Genomic DNA, 13,000 nt, shown 5'->3' with positions numbered 1-13,000 from the left:
CCGTAAAGATTTTTTCAAAGGAAATTAATGGACATCCGATTTTCCGACAAAAGTAACGCAACAACAATTGCTCTAATGGAATTTTTCCTTTTGAAACTAAAATCCCTCTTCCGTAGACGACGGTTATATTCCGTCGTCTCTCTTACGAAAACACGTAACCGCAAATCGATAATTCAAAATTTCCCATCGCATACTTGTATTTTTCTTCAAAAAAGTTTTAAGCATTTCTACAGGAATATTTCAGTTAATTTATTTCTGATCACACACACAAAATGGCAACACTTTCGACAGAAATCGTTTTGTCAAATTCTAGTGAAAAATTAAAAAGTTTTTGGCGATTTTGCAACTGTGGAATAGAGATGCATTTATTTGCCTGAGGAGAGATATCCTGCGGGGACCTCAAAGGGACCTCAATCCAAGAAAACTCAATGCGTTATTAATACCGCAGTAAAAATTAGTGTTCTACAAGAACTTTTTACTAGGGTATGCCCAAAAATTTCGAACCAAACAAAAGTTACGATGTTTTGAAGATTTTGGTCCAGGAAACGTAATTTCAAGGGAAAATGTATGCCTAAATTTTCCAATATGCCACGTTCAGGGTAAAAAATTTCCGAATTATAGTTCACTTTATGACCTGTACTGGCCGGAAAAAACTACTCGCAACTAATTTTCCCTCATACACAGAGAGACCTGCGTCGAAATTTCAAATCCAACTTTTCGACTCAACTTGATAAAAATCGCGGTATTTAAAATTCCACCACTGGCTATTTCAATGGAAAATGTATGCCTAAAATTTCTAATACGCCACGTTCAGGGTAAAAAATGTCCGAATTATAGTTCACTTTATGACCTATACTGGCCGGAAAAAACTACTCGCAACTAATTTTCCCTCATACACGGAGAGACCTTCGTCGAAATCTCAAAATCCATCTTTTCGACCCAACTTGATAAAACTCGCGGTATTTAAAATTCCACCACTGGCTACAGTTTCTTTCCGAGCAGACGGTCATAAATAGAGTTGTTCTACTTCTCGTCAGAGCAGGGCGATTGAAAATTAGGCGTATTCTAACACGGAGGACCTAATAGATTATGCAGGGTTATGTTTGGCCACTAACCAACTTTCATGCCCGCATTCGAGTAATCCGTCGTCAACATTAGCCATTACTTACGTGCGTCGCCGACCTGACCTAGCGAGCGCCGCCGTAAAACTTCGCGAAATTCCTCCTCCGAAAACTCGGAAATCCTATCGGTTTGGCAACACGGCGCGAACGTAACGCGAGCGATGGACGGTGAGTTCCGATGGGGCGATGAAATAACTGCCGGCATCATCGGTGATGTGATTCCCGATGCACACAACACACAACACGCCTTCGCCGAGGCAAAACAGCGTAACTTGAAAGGGATTTAGGTGGATGATGCGTGGTTTTTGACGGATGAGCGCGGCGCACCTGTGGTCGCCAGTCCAACGTCCGTCGTCCGGTTTCCGGCCCAGTTCCCATTTTAATTAAGATCCTCTCGATTACCTAACGCCTCGTACGTCACCGTGATACGTCCCCTTCCCCCTTTTTTCACACTGCGCTGGACATCGGACCCCTGACGAGAAGCAAATTTTCGCGATCGAATATCATTCACCGTTGAATGATATTCGACGATTGTGCATTTTTTTTCAATGATATTCGACTTCTTCGTTGGTCTCACCAGAGACCGTGAAATCCATCAATTTGAAATTTCGAATTCACCTCGGGACTTGAATTCGATTTTTGAATTGATGCAATCGATGTCAGAAACTTCATCTCTCACCAAAATTTTTGTTCTGTCATCTCTTTCTGTTGTTGTGTTTTGTCAATTCAAGTCTGGTGTTTTCGTAATTTCTGTGTTTTAGTGTTTCGTGTTTCTTATTTCTTCTTAATTTCATTAAGGAAAAAATCTGAGCTCTGATTGGCTCCTGACAACACCGATCATCGGCATCACTCGGCACTGATCAATTCGTTTGATGAATGACATTCGATCGCGAAAATTCGCTTAATGTGTCCCGAACCACGGAAGTTTCGAGCGAACTGCGGACGTATCTTTGAAATGACAGACAAAACGAAGGACATAAAAGACATAGGGAATATGGTGCGATTCTATTGGTTGAAGCGGGTGGTTGCAATGGACAAATGAGGTAAGTAATACCGGCGCCGTGCTAAGGAGGAACGCCGTATGAACATTCCAGGGTTGCCGAGTCTCCCGGTTAAAAATTGTATTTTTTATGGAATTCAAGCATTTTTTCCTTAAAATTTTCAGATATTTTACATTGGATTGCGGACAAAATTGTCTGAAAATATTTAGAGAAAAACATTCGCAATTTTTCCAGCAAATTCTCTTTTTATTGAAGGAAATTTGGCGACACATGAGGTTTCATACGGCGTTTTTCCTTAGCACGTCTAACGGCAACCCCTGAGAGACCATACAGTTAGTCCATCATTTTTCCCCTTATTTTATGAAAACTATCCGTTTCAACCAACAGGATCACTTTATGCTCCCTAAGTCTTATTCGTATGTCGCTTTGTATACCATGCAGAAGAGAGAGGAGGTTAATCTGTTCTTAAAATATGTACTGATAATTTTTTGACGCATCACCTGTGATTTGCTGCGCGATGGGTCTGTTCCACGCAAGAGATGCAGTTGTGTGAACAGACGATATGGGGTCGAACGCCACGTGCACAAAAATCAAGATAATCACATTAAAAGTATGAAATTCACACCTTCGTGTGGTGTGTGGTATTATAGCGTATTTTTCAAGTTTCTCGCGTCTGGGAGTCGCTATCTAGTTGTCGCGACTTATCGTAGCTTGAATCCAAATACGGTGACTGGAAACTACCCCCAAATGCGAGTATTTCAAAGTTATACGCAAATTGCGCGCTACGGGGTGGATTTCAGAATTTTTAAGGTGACAATCGTGATTTTCGCGCCATTTACCCATTTTACTTGGCTGTATTTATTTCGTGCGACACGTCGCTACTGTGGCGATAGGACGTATTCCGAATCCCACATGAATCCTAGACAACGTAGATTTAAATGTAAAAGAGGGCTCCCGTGTCAACTAGGATACACTTTTACGTCAAAAGGGTGACGAACAGACTCATTGAAACGCAGCAGCACTATAATTCTTGATTTCTAGTGACGAGCTAAATGTAAAAAGTTGGGTCCCTATTAACTATGATCTGTTAAAATGTGTCATCTTCGATCGCAAAAAACTTGCACCCGGTTTTACTGGGTGCATTTAAATTTCGCTCTTTAAAACGCATTCAACAGTCAGATCCGATCGACACTACACTTTGATTCACCACACCACTCCACGCAGCATACCTTTCGTGCTCATAAGGAAGCGTCACCTCTCAACGAGAGTGGGAGGGGTGAGGGCGGCAACGCCACTACATTTCAGCACACCTTTGTAAAGGATAAATTATTCAAAAACCCTAGGCCCGAATTCAATTGTCGAATATAATGCCGGGGGAGGGGGGGGGGCGTTCAAGTGCTTTACGAAAGTGGCGCCCCAACCGCTGTTACGTCACTCGTCGGGGCAACAATTTATAGCCGGGCCGGTCCCCGCCCGGGGCCCAGCCCCCCCCCTCCACCCCTCCCGCCCGCCGCGGCTCGAGTGTACTTTCTCCGCGCGTCTGCGATCGAGCTTGCCTGGACTTTCTATGCACCAGCCCCCCCGAGCCTCATTGTTGTCGCTCCGACGGAAATCGCCGCGTTTTCGAAGAAATTTTGCAACGGTGGGTAAAAAATTGAGAGGAGTCTGGCTCTTCTTTAAAAACGCTCTGTACACCTAGAGCATCTTAATTTTCAAATTTTTCTGGAGAGCCCTAAGCCTCTCTCGGAGCTGAGAGAGTCCCTTTGAACCCCCTGTGATCGAATGCCTCTCTATCAGGGGTGCAACCTCGATTTGTGCATGCCGTGGGGAATTCTGTAAGGCAATGAGAGAATTTTCCGGAGGAAATAATGTTCTTTCTTTTGTTCCGGCAAAATATGAGGAAAAATAGAAAAAAGCTGATTTTTTAAAAAAAATTTGCTGAACAGGTACTTTTGGCGGTTTCGCGGAGTAAGGACATGCATTAGGAGTGAGGACATTTTGTGGCTGAGATTGCGACTGTAACTTCTGCCCTGAAGACCTTTTGGCACCTCTGAAAGTCCCTCAGACCCGTTGAATAAGGTGTTCTTTTTACCCTTCCCCCACGAAAGAATCCTAATCCTGCCTCTTAGTTACGCGAAAAAGATCCCAATCCCCTAATACCTCCGATTGGCCGCTGGCTCTGGCGTAACCAGAAATATTTTAAAAAGGTCTGCTGGGAAAATTTTGTCATGAAGTGGAGTTTTAGGGTGAAAAATGGAGAAAATTGCAGAAAATTACCTTCTCTCGGAAAAAATTGGGGTCATGGGGGCGGAGGAGCTCGGAAGCCACACACACATTCTCATGAAAACTCCCACAGGCAGCGCAGTAAGATCCGGATAGGCAAGAGAATCATCTATGGTAAGATCCAATAATCTGCTGGAGTTGGCAATCATAGTAGGGCGCCACCTTCTCTGCAACAAAAAAGCATGAAAAATTAAAAATGGCTCCTTTCTTAAAGTATCTATAATCAGAGAAACGTGCAAATTTTCAGTAAAATTTGATTTAAGGGAACACAATTTCATAATACCCTCAAAGTCAACGCAAATCTGATTGATAACGTCTAGCAGAACTGTCGAGCGTCGATGAAAATTTTAAAAAAACAATTTGTGGGCGAGAAATCAAATTTTACAAAAAAAAATTGTTCAACCTTTCAAGTGCTACGGAATTTTTTTCAACAAGCTTTGCCAATTCTGCTACTAATTTCAGTGATATGGATACTCGCGATGACCCACGACGAGCCGCAAATTGACCACTTTTATTCTAATCTCACTTTCGCTCAACTGCATACGAGGTTCGCCGTTCACCATAATCGGTTCCCCCGCTGTAATCGCTATCAATCACGCCGTCAATACATCATCAGAATTTCGCTCGCAATATGGCAACCCCGCAGAGCCCTCGTGCATCGAGCTGCGCATGCGCCCCGTGCCAACCTGGCCCCTTTGCCAGATCTTCGACTTTCATTCGTGAACAAATGCATTATTCACTATTTTCGGGGGGAAATCGGCATCACCGCACCGGCTCCTGACTCTGAGTCTACAACGGACCGGCTACTCACACCCACCCACCCCCCCCCCTCCCCCCGGGGGCCGATTTGAGGTCAATACATTCGAGCGGGCATACGTAATAATTATAACCCAGATCGATATTATCGGCAAGGTAACATACCGGGTTGCCGGCTGGGCTCGTTTCCGTGAAAATCTGGCTGAAAAAGCTCGTTTCCGGTGGGATGAAAGATAAAGGCAGGGTCTCACGCGCTGACTTTGATTGGCAGTTGCCTAAATTTTTGGAATCGGTTGGCGAGTGTACCAATGCAGGAAGAGAAGAGTGTTTCTGTCTTGATCTTCGTCCTGCAGCACCAAAAAAAAAAAAAAAAAAAAAAAAAAAAAAAAAAAAAAAAAAAAAACTGAGCGACTTGGGATCTGCGCATTTTAGTCTGTCATGAAGCTCTTACGGTCCAAACTTGACAAAAAAGATGCCGACGTGACGGAGCTCTAAAAAGGATAAAAAAGAAATAAAAGTTTTAACTTCTGAAATGAGTTCTATCTAAACAATTCTTAGATGCATATTTTTGTCGAGAGTGACATATTTTCTGTGGGTATGATCCGTATCTTCTCGGAAAATACGAACTCCTCTAGGTAGGGTTTGTTTGCATTCACTCCTGCAGGTCCCCATGTACAGAAGTCCCACAAAAGGCTTTTTAATGACTGGTGAATCAATCGGACGAGGGCACAGACATTGTAATACTTTCCATGAATATAATTTGCGGTTTTGGCCCCCTGAGTTGCTTGTGCATGTCGCAGGGTGATCTTTTGAGCATTGAGCGGCGTTAGGTTGCACCCGCCAGTGGTGCAGAATTTTCGCAAGAACCAACGACCAATTAGTCGTTTGCGAATTGCGTACGCAGTGCAAAAATTTCATAGGTTACGACGTCGAAAAATGGAGGATATAAACTTTATTACGTTTTGATCAAAATACGCTCCAGTTTTGGGCACACCCTCCGAAGTTGGTTGCACGCGTTGCTCTACGCATTTCCAAATAGCGTGCGCATCCAGGAACTTAGCGCAATTCGCGAGTCAAGATCCGAGAATGAGACTATAGAGTATAGGAAAGTTGGATGGTGCGAAACGATTGATACAACTATTTTGACTTCAAAAAGACGAAATTGCATGTCCAAAAAATGAAGGAGATGGCGGTACTCTTTTCGGCTGACTCAGAGACTTCAACGCATGGGTAGAAAAGTTGGACAGGGCGAAAAACGTGATACAACTATTTCGACTTTAAAACGAGGAAATTGCATATCCACGAAATGAAGGAGAAGGTGGAACTCATTTTAGCTGACTCAGAGACTTCAACGCACGGGTAGAAAAGTTGGATAAAGCAAAATCCTTGACAGGATAATTTTGGCTTCCAAATAGGTAAAAAGCCAACTTTCAAGAATTGCAATAGCTGAGTAAAAAATTGAGTATCTCAATGCACGTGCATTCGAAGTTGAATTTCACGGATCACACAGTAGACGCGACAAAAATGTCTTGACTGTTGAAAAAAAAGAGAGAGAGATTAACACACTTCTTCGCGGTACATAGGAAGTTGATCGAGCTCAACCATTCCGTAGTTCCTCCCATAACTGAATATTGCCAGGGAGAAGATCACGGTTGAGTGAAACTTCCTCTGTAATGTGGAAAGAGGGAACTTGAAGATTCCTTTCTTTTCACGGTGCAAAAGTTACTACAGTGTAAATTTCTTAGTTTTCAAGTAACCAAATTCTTTCGAGCCAAATTGGCGCATTTTCAACCAAATTTTAGTATATGTTTCGATGCACTACTTCGATGGCTAAGGTGCGAAACCACTTAGGTATCTCCGTTTGGGACGCTGCAGACTTCCTGTTACACTTTATTCTTTCTTGGAAAACTACATAGTCAATGTGATTTTTTAAAAAAAATCCTTAATTGTTCATCTCTGCAAGCCGAATATTCTGTATAAATGTCAAGCTACAAAGTTAACTTATTTCTCATAGAAAAATTAAATGAGAGCAGAAATGTTGAAACACCGCAATGGAGTCACGTGATTTTACATTTCAGCCATTGACTTGTTTCTTGTGCGGAATCAATGGTCGATTTGGCTTACGTTGATTTCAGTTTTTCTAAAAATGAGAGGTCTAAATAAACAAATTTTACAGTCAATTAGCGCTTTTGATCAGGCTGATTTTTGTAATTGATAGACGAAACGATAGACAAAAAAGACATAGAGAGTATAGAGCGATCCTATTGGTTGAATCGAATGGTGCTTACAGACTAAGGAGGGAAATGATGGACTAACTGTAGGGTCTCTTGTCGGTTCCCGTTAGTCGGTCTGCGGCCCGATTATTGAAACTATGTCAGCCTGACACGACAAGACATAGCCCTATCTTAACCATGCAATATATCGCAATTCGATGTCTTACCGGGCTGGTTTAAATTTCAATAATCGGTCCGCTGATACCTACCTCCTTTGAGTCCTTTGTCCATTGCAACCACTCGCTTCCACCGAAAGGATCGTACCATAGTGCCTCTATCTTTTATGTCTATCGCTATGTCTATCAATTTCAATAATCAGCCCGCTGACCGCTCCAGTGATGTAACCCCTGGAGGAAACGCATGCTGTGACACTTCAATTCACTCCCTGTCCAGCGGTCCATTCTTCTTCCCGAGAGTTCATCTACTCGCCCTGCACGTAGATGCAAATCAGAACTATATCGGCAACTCTCATTATCGAGCAGTGAATAGAGCCGAAGAATAGAGCCTCCCGATCGGAGCCCGTCTATTTAGTCCGATCGGACGATAGACGTTAATTAAATACCTCGAAAAAGCCACGTCGCGCCGCGCCGCTCGTTACGACTTCCGTAAGTTCCCGACGTATGGGTATCGCTCCGCCCTCCCCCTGTTCACGTGTTGTGCTAAGGTTTTAAATTGTAGCCCGGAATGAGGGAGGCACTCATTTTAAAAATATTATCTAAGAGATAGGAGTCCGTCGCTTGGAACCTCCATCAGGCTCCGTCTTTCACTCGCCTAGTGCCCTCGTTCTAAGGAAAAACGCCGTATAAGCCTTCGGACGTTGCCAAATTCCCTTATATAGACACAGAATTTACCGTGAATAATTGTGAATTAATTTCCTCAAATTTTTCAGATAATTTTGTTCGCAGCTTGATTTATAGTTGAGTCCCTTTATACTGAGAGTCAAGACAACACCCCTTCATGGAGTCACAAACGGGAATAAAGATTACACAAATTGAATGTTTTTCGTAATCTTTGATCGGCCCATTCTCAAATTCCTTTCTCCGTTCCTTCGCTTATTCCGTTTGTTCCTTGCCGAACACGTAATTCCCTGGTCCATTCCAGATTATAATCTTTGCAATCGGTGAAAATGTAATCTTTATTCCCGTTTGTGACACTGTGAAGGCCTAAAATACGGGAACCAATCAGAAATGGATTCACATTGTCTTGACTCTCAAGGGACTCTAATTTATAGCATCTGAGTATTTCGTGGAAAAATATGCATAAATTTCCTTGAAATTACACGTCTTATTCGGGGCAATTTGGCAACTCTCAAATGTTCATACGGCGTTTTTCCTTAGTGCGATAGTGAGTGCCCTCGTGTATGCACCGAACGAATTTCATCGGCGTCAACCGTGCTTTTGAATGACCATTACGCGGTGTTCTATATAACGGCGAGCGAGTGTTACGTGAAGCCTATTCCATAAAGTAGATGAGGAATCAGATTAAAAATTAATTATCGAAAAGCATTTACAGCGACCTCCTCCTCTTTCTTTTTGTTCCCATCTGCGTGATTCGTAACACGTTGTTTCACGTTTCCCGCGTCTGCGAGCAGTTTTTCTCGCTCACCGCCGACCAGGTTTTCACGGGCAGAGAAGTAAGAAAAACTATCCTGAAATAGCAAACGAGTTCATCAGCTTTTTCTGTTATATGATTTCAATCGCTTTCAAGCGTTTCTTCCCATTTTCTTCCTTCATTTTGGAAAGAAAACTTTGAATTTATTGCAATCTTACGCAAGGAGCGTTTATAACGATTCGAGAGATTGTTTGTTTACCTACGTTAGGTCTCTCTCCGGGCAAACCTAACTGCCAGCCATCGAGGAAGATTGCCCGCAAAAGCGGTAAATTTGAAAAAAATGTGTTACAAACTACGCAGATAGTGCGCTAAGGGGTGGATTTCAACATAGTGCGCTAAGGGGTGGATTTCAACATTTTCGCGGATGTGACTAACGTGATTTTTATGCGAAATTACGCTAAGAAAGTATATCTAGTTGGCTGCATCTATTGTGTGCATTGGACCTACTGGATTACAATTGCAATAAAAAGATACATTTTTGGCTCATTTTAGAAACACCTTATGTGCCATTGGTTTCTCTATGCAGATAGATGCTTTTGCGGATGGGTCAGAAATTTTAGTTCCAAATTAGTTCCTGCACTGGGGAAAAAAAACACATTGTATCTGGAGTCCAGACTCCTGAAAAAATTGACAAGAAAAAGGACTCTTGATTCAATCAGATTTAAGCTTAAATCACAAGGAAATCTGCTCAAATTAAGAGGCTTGGTTCTTGATTTAAACTTAAATCTGATTGAATCTAGAGTATTTTTTCTTGTCGATGTTTTTACGAGTCAGGACTCTAGATCCAATGTTTTTTTTTTTTTTTTTTTTTTTTTTTTTTTTTTCAAGTGTGATATGCGACAGACCCATTGTATTCTGAGGAAATTTTGGTTAAGGGACATTTAATAGGTTGCTTAAATTCGTACATTAACCACTGGTTTATTGACGAAGTTCAAGTTTTACGGTCTCAACGACCGAATCTCACGGACAGTCCGAGTGGCGAGCGAACAAGTTTAGAGAGATGCGCGTCTGCGAGAAGCGTCATAGACCGGGCGGTTATTTATAATTGTTGTCTGTGCTGACGGTAACGGTAGCAGAGAGCTGGAGGCCCGGCCGATGCCTCGCGCAATTCAATTACGCGTCGGGCGTCGGGCGTCGCGACGCGAATTACTGGAGCCGCGCGCCGAGGCGCCATCCGCGAAGCGCGCACCGCGGGGAAGCGATTCGGCCCGCGCCGCGAGCGCGAGAGGACCGGCTCGCTGAGACGCATCCACAGTTGCCGGTCACGTTTTCTAGTGCGATTTTAAGCTCACGTGTGAATGCAGAGACAATACTGCCGTGTTAAGGAAGAACGCCGTATGAGCCTTCAGACGTTCCCAAATTTCCTTTAAAAATCACACACTTCCAAAAAACGCACTGGAAAAAAAAGAACACATCGGATCTATAGTCCAGACTCTTAAAACATCGACAAGAAAAAATACTCTTGATTCAATCGGATTTTTGCTTCAATCAAGAACCAAGCCTCTTAATTTGAGCGGATTTCCTTTTGATTTAAGCTTAAATCTGATTGAATCAAGAGTATTTTTTCTTGCCAATGTTTTCAAGAGTCTGGACTCTAGATCCAATGTGTTTTTTTTTTTTTTTTTTTTTTTTTTTTTTTTTTTTTTTTTCCAGTGTGTTGTGAATATCTTCTTCTGATTTTTCAGAGAATTTAGTTAGTATAATTTGATCTGAAGTATCCACAAATTTGAAGGAAAAATATTCATCAGTTTTCCTACTAATAAATATTTTCTGAGAGAAAATTTGGCAACATTTAAATCCGCATACGGTGTTTTTCCTCAGCACGGTGGAATTGGAATATATCGAATATCACTGGCCGAAGTGCGAACCCGCGTATCTCCGTTTGCGAAGTTGCAGACTTCCTGCCCTGCTTTATTTTTTCATCAGAAAACTAGTCCGCCTATTTCCTGTAAAACTCTCTTGATTTTTCTTCTCCATAGACAGAATGTTCGCTTTAAAATTCAATGTATGAGATTGACGTCTTTCTCTTCGAAAAAAGAGAAGAGGGGCTTAAATTTTTAAACACCGCAATATAGATACGTGGTTTTACAATTCGGCCGTCGATATTGCGAAAACCTCACTCTATAACAATCCGAGCAGTGTAATCAGATGAAGCAGAAGTTAAATTTGGACGTAAACGATGCTTTTTTCCCAGTGGTGATTCATGCACAAGTTGATGAATATGATATGAAATCAAAAATCGCCACGTGATGACTACTTACAATCTAAAGAATGTAATCGGGCGAGGCAAAAGCTAAGTTTCGAAGCCAACGATACTTTTCGGCGACTCATGATAGATTCGCAATTTATTGAACAGTTCAGATGAAGCAAATTCAATATAGAGCAACTATTCGTGCTCTGCGACCGTGCTAATTGCCTACACGAATAATTGCAGGCGTTTTGTAACGGGGCGAAATAAATACGATTCGCGTGATGATGACTGATGAATATTGAGAACGAGATGAGCACTTTGCTAAGTGAGTTTTGGCAAATTAGATTAGAATCGCTGAACCACTTGCTAAACTCTTTTATTGGGCATCAGTCATCATTGGATGAATCTGAGTGTTGACTTGCCAAGGTAATACTCACACTTCAAGGAAGATTGCAGTGCAAAGTCTCTAAATATACTCTCTTTAACTGCATGGCACCATCGCTGGATATAGAATATTTTATATGTCTTTCTGTAAAATTTTACGTATGAAATCTACTCAAATGCGTGATATTTTTAAAGTCTACGTGAAAAAGAACCGTCCTCCCTGGTAAAAATTGGCAGTAGAATCTATGTTCCAAAATTAGACCTACAGCCGGCTGTAGGATTTCCAATTGCTTCTATGGCCGGCAACACAATTTCTTATAGCCTTTCATAGCCGATGGCGACTAAGCAACTGCCTGGCAATAAAGTGTATGCTAAACGTCACTGATTACGGATGCTAGGACTTAGTGAGTTTTTGGAATACTGCTCTCTTTTTGGGCCGTAGTATCTTGATTTATTTTGCGAGGAAAGCTCCACACTTTAGAGGGATGCCTAAAATGTTGGAGCGCTTTCAATTTCATATGATACTGTGCAATACCTCTGGTGTGAAATAGTTGCTTCAAGCGCCGTGGTACGCTGCGTCGCGGCGAGCGGGCAGCCAGCGCGAAACGCGCATTGGCGCCTACAAACCTAACAGGGATACTTCACGCATTGCGCTATGCGTGAAGTATCCCTGTTAGGTTTGCAGGCGTCAGTGCGCCGCCGCTCCGCTTTGTGTTAGGCTCTAATATTTAATCTCGTGAAATCAGCGTTTTTCAACTCATGACTTTGAAATGTTTGCACACTCTGTATGGATTATTCTCATTTTAATTGATGAAAAAAATATGTAGTAAAGGAAAATATAATGTGCGTTTTGTACATATTGAGGTCATTCCGTACAAACTTAAGGATTTACAAAGCACACGAATTTCTACACAATTCCTAATAGCTTTTTAAGTATAATCGATGGTGAAAAAGCAACAGCCAGGCGATAAAGTGTAAAGCCCGGCGATAGGAACTATAGCCCGGCTGTATAATTTTTTATCGCTTCGTGTAGCCCGGCCGTATGATTTTTTCCACTTTCTACAGCCAGCTATTTGATTTTCTATCGCCTTTTTCAGTCTTCTATAAGAACTCCTATGGTATTTTGAAACGCAGCTCCAATCGCCAATTTTTACCAGGGCTATTCTGCCATGCTGAGAAAGTACACGCCGTATGGACAATATGGACATTCAAGAGTTGCCAAATTTTATGGGATAAAAGATGCACTTTTGAAAAAAGTGTTGTGTATTTTACATCGAATTGCACACAAAATTGTATGAAAAACGTTATGAAAAATATTTATTATTTTCCTAGTAAATTAGGTTTTTATTGAAGGAAAGATGGCAACGTCGGAAGGCTCAT

General features: G+C 42.0%; 2 protein-coding genes across 4 annotated transcripts in view; one reads left to right on the top strand and one right to left on the bottom strand.

The window, feature by feature from the left end:
- The window catches only part of sona (sol narae), a 172,296-nt gene that overhangs the window by 60,687 nt on the left and 98,609 nt on the right, over positions 1-13,000 (top strand). The window lies entirely within an intron of this gene.
- LOC109030839 (uncharacterized) overlaps positions 1-13,000 on the bottom strand; it is a 143,610-nt gene that overhangs the window by 114,284 nt on the left and 16,326 nt on the right. The window contains exon 2 of the mRNA XM_072300907.1: positions 4,400-4,572. Within this exon, the coding sequence (XP_072157008.1) occupies positions 4,400-4,572 (173 nt within the window). The remainder of the gene's footprint in view (positions 1-4,399; positions 4,573-13,000) is intronic.

Source organism: Bemisia tabaci, chromosome 5 (assembly GCF_918797505.1).
Source record: "Bemisia tabaci chromosome 5, PGI_BMITA_v3".
Classification (NCBI taxonomy): domain Eukaryota; kingdom Metazoa; phylum Arthropoda; class Insecta; order Hemiptera; family Aleyrodidae; genus Bemisia; species Bemisia tabaci.
The sequence above is the reverse complement of the archived record's forward strand: the minus strand, read 5'-3'. Positions and strand labels throughout refer to the sequence as shown.